The sequence below is a fragment of the Carassius carassius genome, chromosome 5 (genome assembly GCF_963082965.1).
Source record: "Carassius carassius chromosome 5, fCarCar2.1, whole genome shotgun sequence".
NCBI lineage: Eukaryota > Metazoa > Chordata > Actinopteri > Cypriniformes > Cyprinidae > Carassius > Carassius carassius.
This window is the reverse complement of record NC_081759.1, coordinates 31,554,017-31,573,731: the sequence shown is the minus strand read 5'-3', so window position 1 is coordinate 31,573,731 and position 19,715 is coordinate 31,554,017. Positions and strand designations below refer to the sequence as shown.

The window sequence follows — 19,715 nt, the reverse complement described above, 5'->3', positions numbered from 1 at the left end:
TTCTAAAACACATTTAATAATGCCCACAGGCTGATCAAAGTGCTGTACAATAATTACAATACAAATACACATAAAGAGAAACACAAAATCACTAACCAATTAGAGACAATAAAACGAGATAAAATTGCATGTTAATCGAATATACATATGAGTTTTGAGACTGGATTAATACTCATTTTTTAATTTTAATTTAATTTAATTTCCACAGAGTGGAATAAGCACCATAAGAGAGTTGCAATAGTCCAGCTGAGATGTAATGCAGGTGTGGAAAGTTCAAAAGGTTGTGATTGAAGTAAATGAATGTGAGTTACTGAAGCATAAGTGAGCACTGGATTATGACAATGTTTAATTTATGGTGTTTATATCATGCTTGCAAACTCGTTGTCTTTTGAAGAAATTTGCCATTCTGACATTGAAATGAGCCATTCTTGGTTTCCACGAAAGCATTAAAGGGCAATGTTTTCAACAGTCATCAAATCGAATCATATCACTTTATTGTCATAAATTAATAATTAGCACAAAATCACCATATTAGAGTAAATTACACCAAACTTTTGACAGACAGCCTATAATAGTATATAATCATACATTTTAAATTAATATAAAATGTAATCACAAATTTTGACAGGCTATACCTTATTTAGAAAAAAAAGGTGAGGTATAAATAATTTAAATCATGGTTTTTAACATTCATATTACTATTTAGAATGTTACCGTACGTTGCCCTACCCCACCCATTCAGTATTCATTTTATTTTAATCATGACAACTCTCTGACGATTTTAGCATGGTGATGTACATGACAATATTGTATTTGGACTTGGCAGATTAGATCTGCTATGCTGCTGCTGCTGAATTCCTGCTGTTGTTGGTTATTGCTGTAGTTGTAGATTATCGCTGCTACTGCAAGCAAGTACAGGAACTTGCTACTGCCAATGCTATGGCGATGCGTTGCCTTGAGTATTTAAGACATACTGCTGCTGCACGAACAACATATAAGATGACCCATAGCAGATCTATACAGGTGGAGCTGGGAAAGGTGGAAGGTTTCAGAGAAGCTCTAAAAAAAGTGCACTAAAGGAATCTCTAGTGAATGCTAGCCAGCAATATAAATGCAAGGTAGTAACATCATTGGCTGCATATGCAGCATGAACCAGTCATCTTGTATCAAGTCATTTAATTCTCTGAATATCATCAGTTACATTAACAACCCATCAGCCGAGCGCCATCTACAGTTTCATGACTAGACTGTATATTTGTGCAGGCCTTTAAAATTTATAAAAAGAAATTGACTATAGTCTCTGACAAAAGGCATTAGCATCCTTAATTTGAGATATTTTGTAACATTACAAAAGTGCATTTGGAAATGTGGGTGTATGCATTAGGATAGGTAGTGTATTTAGAAGTAGGCAGATATCATTAGTTTATTTCTTCATAATTACAATGCTCAGTATTAACTGTAGCAATAAAAATACAATTCTGCCATCTGTGCTGATCTGTATTGTGGTGTAATTAAACTAACATATTTCTGCAAAGATGAAAACAAAGAGTAGAACTGTACAAATAATATAACTAACTGGGACTGGACCATCGACCATGTCTATGGTTTTAATATAAAAAAAAAGTGGTTTAGTTTTTGTAAATGAATGCTTTAATTATTCTTTTAAGCTAATCTTGTTGACATATCAGTGTCTTTACAAACCACATATATATTATATTATGTATATAATATTATTAAATTCATAAAGTTCAATGGAATTATGTTTAAAATACATTAATTTGCTAGAAGTTGTAGTTGTGATTTTGACATTTATTTGATAGATTTTAAAAATCAAAGTACATACTATTGAGCCCATTTCATAAACTACTTGATTGGATTTATGGTTTATCATGAAGCTTAAGTAATAACAAATCATAAACAATCGTGAGTCAATAAATAAATCAACAAAAATGACAAGAAAAATAAGCTGCTGAATTTGAAAGTTTATTAATTTTTACTGTTTCAGAGATGTATATGGTATGTTTTTCACTCAGCTGCCTCTTTGCCCTTGGAAAAAAAAAGAGTGAGCAAATACATGAATACATAGTAAAAAAGAGAATATATGAGGTAGTTAAGCTTGAAAAAAATATGCACCAGAAAAAGAAATTACCTTTCCAGCATCACGGCTCTTGGCTCTGAGCTTGTTGACCTGAGACTCAGCAATGTCTGCACGCTCCTCAGCCTCCTCCAGCTCATGCTGCGCCTTCCTCAGCTTGGAAAGGTGAGTATTGGCTTGTTCCTCCTGCAAATCCACACACAATTATATCAGCAGCAGAAGATCTCATATGTTTAGAAGGTGCTTCTTGTTCTTAAATGAGGTACTCACAGCTTCTTCAGACTGCCTCTTGTAAGCCTTGACCTTCAGCTGAAGCTTGTCAACCAGATCCTGCAGTCTGTTGAGGTTCTTCTTATCCTCCTCAGTCTGCAGATAATACATGTACATCAGACTAAAGGATAATCAGATTAATGTGACCTTAAGTTTTTTTTATATATATAAGTACCTGGTAGGTGAGCTCCTTGACTCTCCTCTCATATTTGCGGACACCTTTAACAGCATCAGCTCCACGTCTCTGCTCTGCTTCAACTTCAGCCTCAAGCTCACGGACCTTAATATTTAGACATGTTTAGACACTGGATAATGTCCACATCAAGACTATAAATATCAGGATAAAGGAGGACATCAGAATAAAGGCAATCTTACTCTGGACTCCAGTTTCTGGAGTTGTTTCTTTCCTCCCTTCATGGCCAGATTCTCAGCCTCATCCAGACGGTGCTGCAGGTCCTTCACTGTCACCTCCAGATTCTTCTTCATCCTCTCAAGGTGAGCACTGGTGTCCTGCTCTTTCTTGAGTTCCTCTGCCATCATTGCAGCCTTTTGCAATAATATAGACAGATATTAGTTTGACATTTTTAAGCACAGAAGTGTTTTGTGAATCATTAGGCAGCTACTGTTTCTCACATCAGTGATGGCCTTCTTGGCCTTCTCCTCTGCATTTCTGGCTTCCTGTACAGTGTCATCAACTTCACTCTGGATCTGAACAAAGTCAGCCTCAAGCTTCTTCTTGGTGTTCAGGAGACTTGTGTTCTATAACATGAAAAGCAACATTATGAACAATTTAGATAAATATTTCATTGTAGAATTAATTTCTTTGTAAAATACATTATGCTGTTACCTGAGAGTGCAGCAGCCCAACACGCTCACTGGCATCCACCAGCTCTTGTTCAGCCACTTTGCGGCCTCTCTCTGTCTGCTCCAGAGCGGCTCTCAGCTCCTCAATCTCAGCTTGCATCAGAGTGTTTCTGCGCTCCACCATTGCCACCTGCTCCTTCATGTCTTCCTGTCCTCTCACAGCATCGTCAAGGTGCAGCTGGGCATCCTGAACATAACAATAGCATTACATTAAGCTTTTGATGTGCTTTCGGTTTGCCTTTACTTAACATAGCTTAGATTATACAATCATATTACTGAACCCATAAACCAAAGAGAAGTCATATACCTTGAGTTGTCCCTGAACGTTTCTGAGCTGTTTCTGGGCCTCAGAAGCCTGGCGATTGGCGTGGCTCAGCTGAATCTCCATCTCATTAAGGTCTCCCTCCATCTTCTTCTTGATTCTCAGGGCATCATTCCTGCTCCTGACCTCAGAGTCCAGAGTGCTCTGCATGGATTCAATGACTCTCTGGCTGTTCCTCTTGATCTGCTCCATCTCCTCATCCTTCTCTGCAAGCTTCCTGTCAATCTCCCCCTTGACCTGGTTAAGCTCAAGCTGGACACGGAGAATCTTGGACTCCTCATGCTCCAGGGTGCCCTATGAAAAGAAAAACAATATTTACATTTTAGAACGAAAATATGAATTAATAACACAGTATTATGGTTCCCTGCAGAATTACATATTCAACTCCAGATACTCACTTCAGCCTCCTCCAGGGCGGTCTGAATCTCCGCCTTTTCAGTCTCCACTGCCTTCTTGGCCTTTTCCAGCTCATGGATGCTCTTACCAGTCTCACCCAGCTGCTCTGTCAGGTCTGAAATCTCCTCTGTAGAAAGGAAAAATATAATCTATCATTATTGGCATTCATTTATCATATATATTTACTTGTTAATGTTTCAGTCTTACGCTGCAGATTTTTGTTCTCTCTCTTGAGGGTCTCCAGCTGATCCAGAGTCTCCTCATAGGAGTTCTTCATCTTGAACAGCTCAGTGCTGAGTGAACGAGCCTCTTTCTGGGCACCTTCCAGCTCTGCCTGACCTTCCTCATATTTCTGTTTCCATTCTGCCAGGACCTTCAATGGAGGCATATTAAAATCAGATTTGTTCAACTTACAGCATGCTGAAATAATGCCTGTATCTTATTACAGAATGACTTTTATTTATTTATTTTTAACCTTGTCAAAGTTCCTCTGCTTCTTGTCAAGGTTGGCAGCCAAAGAGTTGGCTCTCTCCACATCAATCATGAGGTCCTCCACTTCACCCTGGAGTCTCTGTTTGGTCTTCTCCAGAGAGGCACATTTGGAGTTCACAGCCTCAATTTGTTCTTCTGCCTCTTGCAGACGCTGAGCCAACTTCTTCCTACAATGCATTTGTAAAAAACAGTTTTAACATGAAAGAATTTTCCATATGATCACATAGTAATCAGCTCTTGTGATGTTCATACTTGGACTCTTCAAGCTCCTCAGTGCGCTGGATGGCATCAGTTTCATATTTGGTTCTCCACTGTGCAACTTCACTGTTGGCCTTTGACATTCCCCGCTGCAGCTCAGCCTTTGCCTCCTGCTCTTCCTCAAACTGCTCACGGAGCAGGTCGCAGTCATGACGGGCTGATTGCACAGCATGGGCCAGTGCATTCTTGGCCTAGATAACAAAGTCACATAATATTGGCTGGGTTGCATAGTAAGTGGAAATAATGTTTGTGTCGATGCTATTACCTTGACCTCCTCTTCAATCTGCCTCTTAAGCTCCTCAATTTGCTGAGTGAAAGCTTGTTTGCCTCTGGTGAGCTGAGAAACAAGAGCCTCTTTCTCCTCCAGTTGACGGCCAAACTCACCTTTAGAGATTTACATTTACAAAAATATTGGTAAGATATAAGAATTGCGGAAAAACCTGTATATATCTATGTTAATAAATGGAAGAAGCAATGTTTTTCTATTGCATAGTGGCACTTCGCTACAGTGAATAAACTAATTGGACTACTTGCACTCATTTTGGTGCACTGCTGTCAGTCTGGTTTCTGTTTAACTGTATTACACTAAACCATGACATGCTTAAAACCCTCTCTGAGGAGTTGCATAAGCCAACATTATCACTTTAAGGTGTATATAAATAATACATTTTGCCACTATAATTGTTTATATTTAAATAAATATATTTATATGCATATTTATGTAATTTTGAGAATTTTGTATCCATTGTTACCATTTTCAGTTTGAAGTCTTGCTCTCTGAGCACTGAGGTCGTTTATCTGCCGGAGGTTCTCATCATTCTTGGACTTAATTTCACTTAGTTGGTCCTCAAGGGTGCGGCAAATCTTCTCAAGATTGGCCTGTAAACCACGAGATCATTAGTTTCTTAAGAATCTTAACATTATTTGATATATTTCCTTGAAAAGATTTAAGAATCAATTGTCAAACCTTTGCTTTGGCAACAGCCTCCATGTTGCTGGAGAGATCATCGATCTCCATTTTGTATTCACTCTTCTCTTTCTCAAGCTTCTGCTTGACACGCTGGAGGTTGTCGATTTGCTCTCCCAGCTCAGCCACACTGTCTGCCTGCTTCTTACGGAGGGCAGCAGCCGTAGCTTCATGCTGGAGAGTGGACTCTTCAAGATCACGACGCAGCTTCTGGAATTCAGCTTCACGCTTCTTATTCATCTCGATCTGAGCAGCAGTGGCTCCTCCAGCCTCCTCAAGCCTCTCACTGATCTCCTCAAGTTCCCTGGAGAGATCAGCTCTCTGCTTCTCAACCTTGGCACGAGCAGCACGCTCAGCCTCAATCTCTTCCTCCAGTTCCTCAATGCGAGCCTACAGTGGCATTAATAAAACCTTATTAGTTTTTTTTGTTTTTTTTTTTACCATTGCCTTTAACAACAAAAGAAAAAAGAATGCCTGAAGCTCCTTGATCTTCTTCTGGAGTTGAGCACCCAGAGATTGTTCATCTTCAATCTTGCTGAGCAGCTGGCTTGTTTCAAAGTCTTTTCTGTGTGTAAAAGGGGAACAATGAATGATTTGAAATAAATGATATTTATTTTTGTAAGAGTTTACAAAAACTTCCTACTTCTTCAGCTTCTCATCAGATTGTTGCTTGTCATTCTCGAGGTCCATGATGGACTCTTGGGCTAATTTCAGGTCTCCTTCAAGCTTTCTCTTTGCTCTCTCAAGATCCATGCGGAGCTTCTTCTCTTGTTCAAGGGAACCTTCCAGCTAAGCAATTTGATGTTGGTATTGTGTTAATTAAGTGGATTAATTATTAGCACCATTATTATTTGATTCATTTTAACATGTGACAAGTTATACACCTTATGAATATAATGCATTTATTGTCTTTAATATTTAGTCATTACTTCTACTCATGGTATGAAAAATACAAAATTATATACTCAAAGTATAACCTAATTATGACAACTCACATCATCAACTTGCTGCTCAAGCTTTGTCTTGGATTTGGTCAGGGTGTTGACTTTGTCCTCTTCTGCCTGGAGATCATCCAGGGTCTGCTGATGTGCCTCTTGGAGGGCTTTCTTCTCCTTCGTAAGTTTGCCAATGCTCTCGTCCTGAGCTGCCATTTCCTCAGTCAAGTTTTTGACCTGTTTTTTTTTTTTTTTTCAAATGAGCGCATTTAATATATCATATCATAATGTTAAATTATTAATCTAATCTTAAACCAACAAAATCTCCAACCTTGTTCTCAGTGGCATGTTTCTCCTTTTCCACTTTAGCCAAGGTGAGCTCCAGGTCATCAATGTCTTTCTTCAGCTCAGAGCACTCATCCTCCAGCTTCCTCTTCTTAGCTGTCAGTTCAGCATTGATTTCTTCCTCATCTTCCAGTCTCTCAGTTGTCTCTTTGAGTTTAGCTTCAAGCTGGATTTTGCTCTTGATCAGACCCTCACACCTCTCCTCAGCATCTGACAGATTCTCAGATTCCTGTTAGGAAAATAGATTGTTATTTCTTTGGAAACCACTTTGTTCCATTTTAATGGAGATATATTTCAGTTAATTAAATTAGGTAAACTCACAGATGCTACTTGCAGCTGCAGATCATTTTTCTCTTGCAGCAGTGCCACCATCTTCTCTTCAAGCTCCTTCTTTTTGGCTTCAGCCTTGGCAAGATCTTCTTTGCATTTTACAAAGTCCTCTTTCATGGTTGCCAGCTCCTTCTCAGTCTCAGCACTCTTCAGCAGAGGCTTAATCTTGTAGTAAACCTTCATCCATGGCCAGTGTTTGACGTTCATGAAAGAGCGGACGTTGTATTGGATGGTGTAAATTGCATCCCTGATTAAATCATTTAGATAATTAGTAACTGATAAATGCACTTATTTTTATACTTGTCAACACAATACTTCCTACAAGTCTTACATGTATCAAAAAATCTAAGTAAAAAATTTCAAGATATTATACGTTTGGTTTTCAGAGATTTTCTTTAACTGTAAATCACAATACAGTGCAATGTGTAATTCAAAATATAGGTAACGGTACATTGTGCCATGTTTTTTTCCTGAATTCTGTTTTGACACAAAATAGATATTAAAAACCTGCTTATTGTAAATATAAGTAAATCTTAAATATTTTCCAAGATACTTTAATTTTTTGCCATAGAGAGGAACAAATCTTATTTATTATTCATTGACATTCTGAAATCATGAGGGGAAGAAATCATTGGTATAAATATTTCCACTGATAAAAGGTTTATACCAACTGAAATATAAATATAGAGAAATATAAATATAAAAATCAGAGGTTTTGTTCCTTTCATGACATTCCTTACCTCCTCTCCGTCATCTTCACAAACTCTCTCCTCATCAGATAACCACGACAGACAGCTTGAGTCATTGTGACCAGAGCAGCCAGTTTCTCATCACGCATTTCCTCAAGAGTACCCAGAAGACCAGCTTTGAAGAACACCTGAATATATAATAAATGACAGTGATTTAAACAGAATAACCTTATACAATAAATGATTAAATGTTTTAAATGCTGTAAAGAAGAATATGAACCTTTGTGTGTCCAAATCTGTACTGGTCGTGATCAACGTCGATGGATCCCAGGAGTTTCTCAGAAGCTTTCTTGTTGTCAATAAACTGTCCCTCTGGGATTACACTGGCATTCAGCACCTTGTATCTGTTGAAGGTCAATCAAAATGCTTAATTTCCTCTAATTAAGAGCCTCATACAGTAAATATATTTCAGAGGGCAAATAAAAGAGTACAAAACATTAATATGAAAACGACCTTTTGCCGATAGGGGCGCAATTGTAGTATACGCTCTGATGGGTCGTATTTCAGGGATTTGGACAAACGACCTATACGAGCGTATTGGTTGGAGGACAGGTTGTTTTTTTCATGTGGTCCCTGTTACCTCTGCTTGAAGTCACCATAGAGGATTCTGCTGGGGAAGCCCTTTCTGCAGATTCTGATGCCCTCCAGCACACCGTTACACCTCAGCTGGTGGATAACCAGGTGGTTCTCCATAAGACCTATAAAAGACAGTTTAGATCTTGAGCTTGATAAATTAGTAAAAGTATTAAATATTGTATTAATGACAGAATATCTGTAATCCCTTTATTACTTTACCTGGAATCTTGGACTCATTGGGAATCAGACAGCGCACAAAGTGAGGGTGAGTGCTCCTCAAGTTGGTCATGAGCTTGCCCAAGTTCTCCTGTTTAATCATGAAAAGGTACAGCTTTCTTAGTCACATTGACTGACTTGTTGATATATAATTTCTCTGACTTATCAAGCAAGCTGATGTACAGTCATTGCTTTCACTGCATCATTATTCAAATTTGGTTTCAAACAAAGACGTACTCTAAACTGTGAAGACACAGTCTGCATGGAACCACCCTTCTTCTTGCCTCCCTTCTTTCCACCACCAGTCTCTATGCAGATGAAGAGACAAAGGAAGACACATAATGTGATAATCAGAAGAAAGTGCAAAATTAAATCAGTGTTTGGTTAATTAAATTAGCACAGTTCAGTTTTTTATTACCCTCAACAACAGGTGGGTAGAGAGTAGCCAGCAGTTTGACAGAAGACTTCTGGTAAAGCTGCACAACAGACTCGTTCAGTGGATCCTTGTTCTTGTCCAACCAGCCAGAAATGTTGTAGTCCACAGTTCCAGCGTAGTGGACCAGGGAGAAGTGGGCCTCAGCCTTGCCTTTGGCAGGCTTTGGTTTCTGGAAAGCATTGCACTTGCCAAGATGCTGATCATACAGCTTGTTCTTGAAGGAAGTGTCTGTAGCCTTGGGGAACATGCACTCCTCTTCAAGGATGGAGAAGATACCCATGGGCTGTTTATAAAAGAATGTTGTTTATTATTAAAAATGTATACTTTTGAAAATGGAAAATGGAAATTAATAAGTTCATAAACCAGTAAAAACCTTCTCAATGAGCTCAATGCAAGCAGCCAAGTCCATGCCAAAGTCAATGAATTCCCAAACAATGCCCTCCTTCTTGTACTCCTCTTGTTCCAGCACAAACATGTGGTGGTTGAAAAACTGTTGCAGTTTCTCGTTGGTGAAGTTGATGCACAGCTGCTCCATGCTGTTGAACTGGAGAAAGAAACAGGATCATTTACTAGCAGCTGAATGTGACTCTATTTTCCATAAAGAGAAATAAACATAAAACATTCTTACATCAAAGATCTCAAAGCCAGCAATATCCAGCACACCAATGAAGAAATTTCTTTGCTGTTTTGTGTCCAACATCTGGTTGATACGAACGACCATCCACAAGAACATCCTCTCATAGATAGATTTGCACAAGGCGCTAACAGAGTTGTAAACCTGTTAGAATAGATTGAATTTTTATTAAAAACTTTTTGATTTGCTATATTCAATTATGATTTTCAAGCTGAACACAAATGTCTTGATGGAGATATGTTATTACATATATTACTACACACACCTGTGGCACTGTTTGGCCTTTGGTCACAAACTCGTTTCCGACTTTTACTCTGGGGTAGCACAAAGCCTTCAGCATATCAGCAGAGTTCAAACCCAGAAGGTAGGAGATTTTGTCAGCCTCTGCCATGTAAAAGTTTTTTTTTAAGAATATAGAAATGTGGATCTTTCAATTCAAGCACTGCATGTAATCACACACATTAGTACTATTTAGTCTCACCCTCTGTGCCATCAGGCTCAGCCTGCTCCTCACGCTGCTTCTGCTTGAACTTCATGTTACCATGATGAAGCACAGCTCCAGTGAACTTGTAGATGCCCATCTTCTCCTCAGCACTGAAGCCCAGAATATCGATAGCAGTCTGGAAATTTCAGAAAAGAACAAGCTCTATGATTAGTCATGTTTACATTGAGTTTGTTATTTAAAACAGCATTGACTCACATCAGTAGCAACCAGCTCCTCTTTATCATCAATGCTTGCCACTGTGATCTGACCCTGACTGCACATGGGGAAGTCATAAGGGTTGGTGGTGATGAGCGTCATTTCTGCAAAATACATGTATATTAATATTTATTTCATAGAATTGTACAATATTATCTGTACAATATAGTAAATGTTAAATAAATATGTGCATCTACCGATCAGCTCAGGCTTATGGTTGGTCATCATCTGGTAGAAGATGTGGTAGCCTCTCTCATCTGAAAGCTGGAATGTCACTCTAGACTTCTCCAGCAGATCTGTTGAGAGAATGTACTTGTGTCACAATCATCTGAAGCATGACAGACAAATGTGGAGGATGGATAAATAAGATCATGTCCACCTACATGTCTCAATATCAGCACTAGCCAGTTTTCCTGATGTGCCAAAATGAATTCTGATGAATTTACCCTGTTTAAAATAAAATTAACATTTGAGTTGCTGTACTGTATTACTAAAACAACAACAACAACAATACAAAGTACTCAACAAAGCTAAGCTAAATATTTCTAAATTATGTTTGAATATAAAAATAGCTTGACTTACAAAACGAGAGGAGTTGTCATTTCTCACAGTCTTGGCATTACCATAAGCCTCAAGCAGAGGGTTAGCAGCAATGATCTGATCCTCAAGAGAGCCCTGTTTGATGTTTGAAGGGGTTTCAGTTATTTTCTCTTGTATCTTGTGTCATCACTATTTGCAGACATTATTAATTTTACCTTTAATTTCATCTTTAATATCTTTCAGAGAAATTTATTTATCATAGTTTTGTATCTCATACCTGCATTTTGCTGGCATTCTCTTTCTTCTTGTCACCATGAACTGCAACTGTGGCAAAGTACTGGATGACACGTTTGGTGTTCACAGTCTTTCCAGCACCAGATTCTCCACTGGTTTATGAGAAGAGAAATGATGATAAGAAATGTAGAAGTTCCACAAGAGCAAAATATAACCGTTCTCAACATCTCAAACAGTAGAGTAGGCTAGATACATACGTAATTAGGACGGATTGGTTCTCTCTGTCTGCAAATGAAAAGTAATAATGTTGCAGCGATTTTTTAAGAAAAATATATTTGAATGTGAATTTGACATACCAAAATCAACTTAGAAATAATTCAGATCACATAAATCAGATCTTACCAGTCAGCATGGCCTGATAGGCGTTGTCAGAGACAGAGAAGATGTGGGGTGGGGCCTCCATACGCTTCTTGCCTCTGTAGGCAGCCACCACTTCTGCATCATACACTGGGAGCCACTTGTAGGGGTTCACAGTAGCGCAAAACAGCCCAGAGTAGGTCTGAAATGAGCAAAGAAGTAGTCAGATTGCAACAACACTGACAAAATGAACTTAAATGCTGTTTTACTTTGCTCCAGAACTTACGTAGATCATCCATGCGGCATAACGCTCTTTGAGGTTATACAGCACAGAGGGTTCATTGAGATGGGTCATCATGGCCATGTCCTCAATCTTGTCAAACTTTGGAGGATTCATTGGGTGGACGTCATCCTCCTTTGCAACTCTCTCCTTTAAATTTAATCCATTAAATTAGACCAAACAAATATGTAAAATTAAATATGCAAGATTTTTCATGAAATGTTGAAATTTCACCTCTTTAGTGTCATTCACAATGACAGTGACTTTGCCACCGTCTCTGCTCTTGATTGTTCCCTTGACGTACAGTTCTTTATCATCAACCACATAGCAAGCAGCTTTGGCATCAAATGGTTTGTTCTGAGCCTCGATTCTCTCCTTCTCAGGCTTACGGAGGTAAATGGCAGCCTTGCCATAAATGGCCATCTCCGCGTCTGTACTCATGGTGGCGGCTCACTTCAGAGAAGAGATGATCGTTTTATTTTATTTCTTATTTACAAGACAGCCTCATCACTGTACACTTTTTTCCATATTGGCAATTCATTTGCAATACTACAAAATAACTACAAAATAACTTTCAAAAATAACTGTCCATGAACTAGAAATGTGAAATGGCTGTTCAGTTATTACCAACATAACATATTATTTACCTTTTTCCTTCCCACTAGTGATGTTTTTCCAGCAGCCCTGTAATATATTTAAAATTCATATGACCTTTTTCTGTTTTCCTCTAATTTAATTAGCAAAATAGTATTGCCATACATTTATGTGAAAACGCTTTTCATTTAGTAATTCTGAAAAAATTTGCATGCAAATATATTTGATAGTCATCAATTTCTCAATTTTGATCTAATTATCTCCTATTGTAAGTGTATCTGTTACATTCAATGGCAAACAGTAGAGCTTTCAATAATGTTCTTACCACAATCCTGAACACATCTGCCTCTTGAACAGTCTTCAGGGCTTGCCCATACCGCCTTATATTTGATTTGTTCTGCTTGCCAAGCAGAAGCTAAATATGGCTATGTAATGTCTAATATGGCACAAATGGGAGACAAGCATTTGATCAGTTGAAACACTTGGCACTGACAATCATTCTGAAGATGGAAATCACTTACTGTACTGCCTATGCTATTTTTTGTCAAGAACATAAATTTTGTAATTGTGTTTCACTGTGTTGTTTGTGAAGATTAGATGAATGTAAAGTTTAGATACGTATGATACTATTGTTTGCTAAATCAATTTAATTGATGTAACTGATTCATTCTGATGACATTAAACCCCCATTCAAAAGAAGCATGCAGTGTCAACAGATATATTATGATACACCCGTCAGCATGAACCAAAACTGGCTTAGACACCTGGATTAGTTCTTATTTTATGTAAACGTCAAGGAGAAATATGTAGAACAGTTTGGCTTTGTCATCACTATGCAGAAGCATCAGCGCTGCATAATGGATTTTTTTTTTGACTTCAAGATTAGTGTTTGTAATGAAAAAAAGAGTGTTGTTATAGAAATAGGTATCGAAATTTCATGCAGAAATCATGTTCAAGGATGAGCTAATTATTTATTAATGTAGTAGAATGAAGCAGGGTGAGGCTAAAAGCTGTCAAAGCGAAACGAGGCCGCTGAACGAGCGTGACACACACCACGAAAGCAGCAGAACTTTTATTACACCACAGCTGACCACTTCCACTCCTCTGGTCATGTTTATGTGGGGAAAAAGCAGTGCTGTTTTATCAAAGTGGATACATTTGAAAGTTCTGTTAAAATGCTACTCTGTGCAGTCATCACTTGTCTATTAAAACGCACAACATATTAAAGAGCCTTTGGAGTTTCCATATGTTTTCTACAAAACAAAATTGAGCACATGTGTAAATCAACACATTTACTATGTTCCAATAACAGCTGACAACTTGGTGTACAAATACCTAATTTTTAACAGCATATCTATTGTTTAATCATTGTAAACCATTTTCACAAACATTTGTGAAATGTTTTGCTGAAAATACGTGTGCAATATATATTCACACCATATTACCACTTTGATATTTTGTTATATGACTGAATTTATCTTTTGCTTATGTCGAGAATAGTAATCACCTTAACAGACATCCCCCAGAAACATATGTGTGACACTTTTTATGGCCTCTTTCATGCAGAAACTGACATCAACACTAGCATAACATTTGCTTACATTTTAATAGCAGGGCAAATGAGTGTAGCCCTGAGCCCTGCACATTCTCAGCATGCATAGTTTTTAGTAGGTTAGGGCTGTAGGAAGTGAGTAAAAGAGTCATAAGCTAACAGTCAGTTTTCAAATTACTTCATATAATGTTATTAAAACTGGCAGAAACAATCTTTGGCAAAAACAAGTGTGATTGCTTTAATTTCTTGATAGATTTTTTTGAACCTCTTAACATACTTAAGATGTACAGTATACTAAGTAAAGCATTGCCAAAAATAATAATAAATGTATAAGTTAAATAAATAAATACATCAAGAACTACAAATCTCTATATGTAAATAACAGATACGTTCACACATTTATGCTGTGCATGTAACACTGAAATGTGAACATGTTGACAAACTAAACTTTATATTGTGCCATAAATCTTCAATCACTCACAGGCGGTGGAGAGTGATCCCTGCAGAGCTCCCAGGCATTCTCGCCATTTCAACACCCTCCTTCCTCCTGAATAGCTTTAGACTTGTCATGTAATCGGAGACACCTCGGGCTATATTTTTGGCATGGACACTGTGTGCGCACTCAGTAAGTTAAATGGTGGTTTCAAGTGGCAGTTCTACATGCCGCTGTGTTATGGTGTATATTTACAGGCCCAGTTCCAGCCCTTAATTTAATCGGAAATGTACTAACAGCAGTCATCATAACCATTTTAATAGGTTGATCCTCTGTAAAATACAACCAGTGATGCATTAATTAGGCTTAACTGACTCATTGATACAGGAAGTAAAGAAAATCGGTCAGTTTTTTTTATTTTTTATAACCTGTTTACATAGTAACATTGTGATTTATATACATATAAACAAAAATTAATTTATATTTGTGTGTAAGTGTGTGTTATTTTGCACACTATATCCAGGTCAGAGTCTAATATAACCTAATGAACACTACAATTAAAAAAGAAAAGAAAAAAAACATGCTAGAGTTATAACCAAACTTATAATCAAATGTGCTCTTCTGAAGATCTATAGCATGGGGTAAATGCTTAATTATCAAACAGCAACACATATCTTACTTTTCAAAGCATTTTGTCATATTATGGATACTAAAAAGGCAGTGTGTTGGTACTTTTCTGAAGATACATCCTCTTGCCAACTTATATTAGAGATATAACTGAATCATATATAGGTAATAGAACCAGAGAAAATACTGAACATTTGGCAAAACATATTGCTATTTTTTTTACTGTGCATAGAATACCTGAGACACGTCATTTTAAGACTTCTCATGAGTATTTGATGAAAGCTGTGGAACACATACAAAAATAGTCAGGGTACAACGGTAAGGAGAAACCTGCCTTCATACTTTTGGTCTCCCCAAGAAGGAAACCAAATAAGGAAGGTTTTGCATTTCATAAATGACAGTGTCATGACCGGCAACGCAAGCAGTATGGTAGTATGAAGTTAAAAGCACAGAGAATCTAGTGTCAGCTCTCCAGCTTTAAATACCAGGCAGCACCATCGTCTTGAGGATGGAGTGATGTTACATTAGTGAATGAATCGTTCTTTTTGAATGAATCTTTTAGGTGAATAAATCATTTTTATTCACGTAATCCATTGACTCATATTTCTCGTTCACAAAAATCCCTCCCTCTAGAGCAGTATGGCATTATTAATCAAAGAATGACTAAACCTTGAGCAAACAGCCTTCGAGTATTAGATGTGATGGAGCATGTGATTTGCTCAATGTAGTGAATGAATACAATACAACAAATAATGTAAAAAATACAAGGCAATCTGTTCACTCGATAGTCATATTTGCAAGGCCTCTCTGCAGCTTATTCAAGAGAAAGTCCTATCTAAATCCTGAAATCTCAAAAACAGCTAGTTGAACTCACAATCATATTACATATTTCAAATCGGCAACAAAATCGGAGATGAACTGAAAGTTTTCTCTTATTCTCAAATAGCATTTAAAAAGCTTATTTTTCAGGCTACACCAGCACTGTGTCACTGCAGCAGCTGTTAGAAGCTCTGGCTCCCATGGAGACCTGAGACTAGAGCAGCTAATGCGTATGCACAGTCTTAAGCACGTTATGATTACGCATGCACTTTGGCTGGTCTAGTCTCAGGTTTCTAAAGGAACCAGAGCTTCTAACAACTGCTGCAGTGACACAATGACTTACTCAGCAACTGGCTATTTCATTTAGAAAGAGGGATTTTTCCGCCATATTGCACATTGCAGTTTCTCCCATTCATTTCTCACGTCATGGATTGCTTTTGAGTCTGAACGAGAGAAATCTTGTTTGTGACTGAAATGACCAAACTGGTGCACATCGCAATGATAATGATGGTGAAGAGGTAGAGCTCGGCTCATGTAGTTCACATATTTGCAGCAAAGAAAGAAATTTTAACTTTACCATTGTATGACAGCTGACCCACATTTTAGACCTTTTTGTGGTATATTTTGCACTTTGAACAATTTACTTGACCACTGTACAGAGTACTGTTTTGTGTGCATTTTGTACTATTTTTATTATTGTTGTATGTCTTTTAAATAAAAATGACTTAATTATGTTTGAGTCATGTCATGCACTTCTTAAAAAATTTAAAACAAACTCATTTGCCTCACATCAGCAGATAACATTGCAGTTTGGGCTGTGAAAGGGCATAATAAGTTCTAAGAGTTCTAGATCTAAGAGATCTAATTAGTTCTAGATCTAAGAGATCTCCCTCAGAATTACTCTATAAAGTAGCCAAGTAAATTGTTCAAAGTACAAAATATACCACTAAGCTAACTCTAAAACACAGTAGTGGCTCGGTTTTCTTTACAATGGTAAAGTGTAAATGTCTTTCTTTGGTGCAAATATGCAAATATGGCCATCAGTGACCGAGTCGCTGTTTTGAGACTAAACAAAAGAGAGATCTCATTCGTGAACCAACTGAATGAACAGGTACATGTCGTTTGTGAATTAAATGACCGAACTGGTACATCTATGGGATGAAATCAGTCTCAGATTTACTTCGAAATGCATGCACAATTATCCAAGAACTTGATAAATGTTGCAAATGTATCTCACTATCTACAACCAAATGCCTGACAACTTGTGTCTGTGAAATCCAGAATTACATGAACATGCAGCAATTTGTATAAATAGAAACATGTTTGTGGATAGGGTTGCCGCTACAGTTTCTGGGTCCCCCTGAACATGTTGACAATACACTTGTTTATATAGTCATATTTAACATAAAACATAACTCCACAACACCTTTAAAATAATCCCAGATTTATGAATCTGTAAATGTCTGACCAAACCATTAAAATGTTAATTATGAAAGAAAAAAAAAACGTGTGCTTTGGTCATCCGAACCACTTATTTTACTTATTCAATGAGTAGATTAGGCAAAAATATTAATAAAGACTTGTTTTTTTTGTAACAAGTAAATACTTTCCTTGACCTAAGACATAACACATAAGACACTCTTTTGCGCCACCTGTTGTTGTATTTATGTAATATAGAAATGGTCACTGAATGATCAATCTGTGAATTAATAATTTCGGTGAACAAACTGAAAATAAACGAATTTCTTGAAATAATCTAAATTTCCACAACTAAGAAGATATCTACTCAGCTACTTTCCTAAATATTGATACATTTCAGTATACAGCTTCTTTAGACTGTTATGTCATGACATTCATTAATACAAGGTATCATTTTCAAAACAGATTTATTAAAATAGCCTTTCAAAATCAAAAGGATTATCCTGGCATTATACAGTGCAATCCCCATTATGAAGCCCCACTTCCTTTTTCCTTTTTTTTTAATGTAGCCTGAAAAAGAGAGTGATCATCTTTGATGTATTCTTATACAGCACAAATTATTGCATAACTGTTTTTAAAACAAAGTAACAGCCGAACTGATCTATTAAGCATATTACTGTCACTGTAGTATTTTGGTAATGGTTCATAATATGATAAATATTCCCTTGCAAAACCAGTATTTACAAATGCTTCTAATGTTAGCAATCAAAAACAAACAGTTATGAAAACACATTCACTACCTTTATCATACATATATTTTGAGACGAACTGTGCCTAACCAGTAACTAGGTCTATAAGTTACTGGTTAGGCATTGCCCGTCTGATTTTGCAGATAACTGTTTGTCCATCATGTGAATAGGGATGACAATCTCTCCGGGGAGACTGATGTTAGAGCCAGGTAATGGGGCCTCAACAGAGAGAATACCATCTGAAGACAGCATGGAGCTGATCTGTTTTAGGTCTAATTCAGCCGGAAGCCTAGTGAATGACACAAGAAAATTGAAATCAGCCTTGAATAATCATGGAGTAACACTGTATATTCTGTACAGCTGTAAACATGTAAAAAACAAACTCTCTTACTTGTATTTTCTTGTAAAGGTTCTTGAGATCCATCTGTGATGCTCCTGTCTTTCTTCGTGATTACCTATGAGAAAAAACAGACCCAAAAGAACTTGCCATTGAAGTATTTAGGAAATTCGATCTGCAGCGTGTAATGTCATTACATAGGCTAGTCATTTTTTTATGTAAATACATGTTGCTTTATACATTTTACATGTGAAATAAAGACAGACATATCAAGGTAATCATACCTGTAATCTCCAAATATCCCTCCTTCGTTTTGATGGTTATCTCCTCTGAAGAAAATGGACTGACATCTAGACAGATTTTCCAGTTTTGCTGTCCTATTGTTTGTTCACACAGAGATTCAGAACTGCATCCTTCTGATCCAGTACATGATTTAGGTCGAGCCTCCGAGCTGAAGAGAGGTATACGCATTGATCCTGGCCAGGTCGATGTCAATCCTAATCTTTTCCTTGCTGATTCTATCCAGCTAACCTCATCTGGTTCGAGGAAGTTGGGGAGGTCAGTGTTTTGGCTGAAAAGGTTTTGTGCCTTCTCCTGAAAAGGGTCCCAGCAACCATTTCTTTGAAACAAAGGACGAGGCATCTTTAAACAATTTCAAAACTGAAAAACACTGTTGGAGCTTCCAATACCTGATGCTAATGCAGCCAACAAACTTGTGAAATGTTACAGAAAGTTGCCACTCACTTCTTTTATACTGTTCTTGTCTATTAAACCTTTATCCCAAATTATCCAGTTATCCAATCCCAAATGTCAACAAAGAGGCTTGGCAAATCTTTCAACCCTGTGTTAACAATTTAACATACACGAATGATGCCATCCTGTCTGTATAAATAGAACTGAAGGGTTAATGGCAAATTCTTGGCGCATGACAATGGGTTCACTGGCAATAGTTTCATTGCATTAATAGCTTCTGTAATCTGGTCACATCTTGGTGCTCTTTCTTTCACCATAGTTACCAACTTTGTTTTACAACAGTATGTACTTTTAGCCTTTATATCAGCTCTAGAGAATTCTTCAGTCTTGTAAACAACATTTAGAGCCAGCTTTACTAAGATGCATTGCATAACACTAATAATTGGTCGGATTTTACTACCTGATGTTAATTTGAGAACTTGACAACAAAGATCAC

At 37.3% G+C, this 19,715-nt stretch overlaps 2 protein-coding genes across 2 annotated transcripts; both read right to left on the bottom strand.

Moving 5' to 3' along the window:
• Window positions 1-1,969: 1,969 nt before the first annotated feature.
• Window positions 1,970-12,449, bottom strand: LOC132141271 (myosin heavy chain, fast skeletal muscle-like). Its single transcript, XM_059550635.1, has 39 exons — window positions 12,231-12,449; window positions 12,003-12,146; window positions 11,762-11,918; window positions 11,617-11,644; window positions 11,403-11,511; window positions 11,168-11,260; window positions 10,969-11,032; window positions 10,783-10,881; window positions 10,586-10,689; window positions 10,367-10,505; window positions 10,151-10,269; window positions 9,880-10,029; window positions 9,625-9,795; window positions 9,234-9,534; window positions 9,053-9,123; window positions 8,819-8,906; window positions 8,604-8,721; window positions 8,244-8,367; window positions 8,015-8,151; window positions 7,266-7,521; window positions 6,931-7,173; window positions 6,660-6,836; window positions 6,308-6,453; window positions 6,139-6,229; window positions 5,665-6,054; window positions 5,450-5,576; window positions 4,963-5,081; window positions 4,692-4,888; window positions 4,423-4,606; window positions 4,155-4,320; window positions 3,950-4,074; window positions 3,537-3,845; window positions 3,213-3,416; window positions 2,999-3,124; window positions 2,741-2,911; window positions 2,541-2,645; window positions 2,366-2,461; window positions 2,150-2,281; window positions 1,970-2,046 (listed from the first exon to the last, which is right to left on the bottom strand). The coding sequence occupies exons 1-39, from the start codon at window positions 12,435-12,437 to the stop codon at window positions 2,026-2,028; spliced, it is 5,808 nt and encodes a 1,935-aa protein (XP_059406618.1). The 5' UTR covers window positions 12,438-12,449; the 3' UTR covers window positions 1,970-2,025.
• A 5,203-nt stretch (window positions 12,450-17,652) lies between these two features.
• On the bottom strand, window positions 17,653-19,369 carry LOC132140415 (heat shock protein beta-1-like). Its single transcript, XM_059549198.1, has 3 exons — window positions 18,811-19,369; window positions 18,581-18,644; window positions 17,653-18,478 (listed from the first exon to the last, which is right to left on the bottom strand). The coding sequence occupies exons 1-3, from the start codon at window positions 19,166-19,168 to the stop codon at window positions 18,292-18,294; spliced, it is 609 nt and encodes a 202-aa protein (XP_059405181.1). The 5' UTR covers window positions 19,169-19,369; the 3' UTR covers window positions 17,653-18,291.
• Between the last annotated feature and the right edge of the window lie 346 nt (window positions 19,370-19,715).

Coding starts and splice junctions, on each gene's coding strand:
- LOC132140415 (XM_059549198.1), bottom strand. CDS start 19,168: ATGCCTCGTCCTTTGTTTCAAAGAAATGGTTGCTGGGACCCTTTTCAG. Junction 18,645..18,810: donor GGGATATTTGGAGATTACAG/GTATGATTACCT, acceptor TTTTTCTCATAG/GTAATCACGAAGAAAGACAG. Junction 18,479..18,580: donor ACCTTTACAAGAAAATACAA/GTAAGAGAGTTT, acceptor GTCATTCACTAG/GCTTCCGGCTGAATTAGACC.
- LOC132141271 (XM_059550635.1), bottom strand. CDS start 12,437: ATGAGTACAGACGCGGAGATGGCCATTTATGGCAAGGCTGCCATTTAC. Junction 9,124..9,233: donor CTACCCACCTGTTGTTGAGG/GTAATAAAAAAC, acceptor TCATCTGCATAG/AGACTGGTGGTGGAAAGAAG. Junction 4,607..4,691: donor GAGGAGCTTGAAGAGTCCAA/GTATGAACATCA, acceptor AATGCATTGTAG/GAAGAAGTTGGCTCAGCGTC.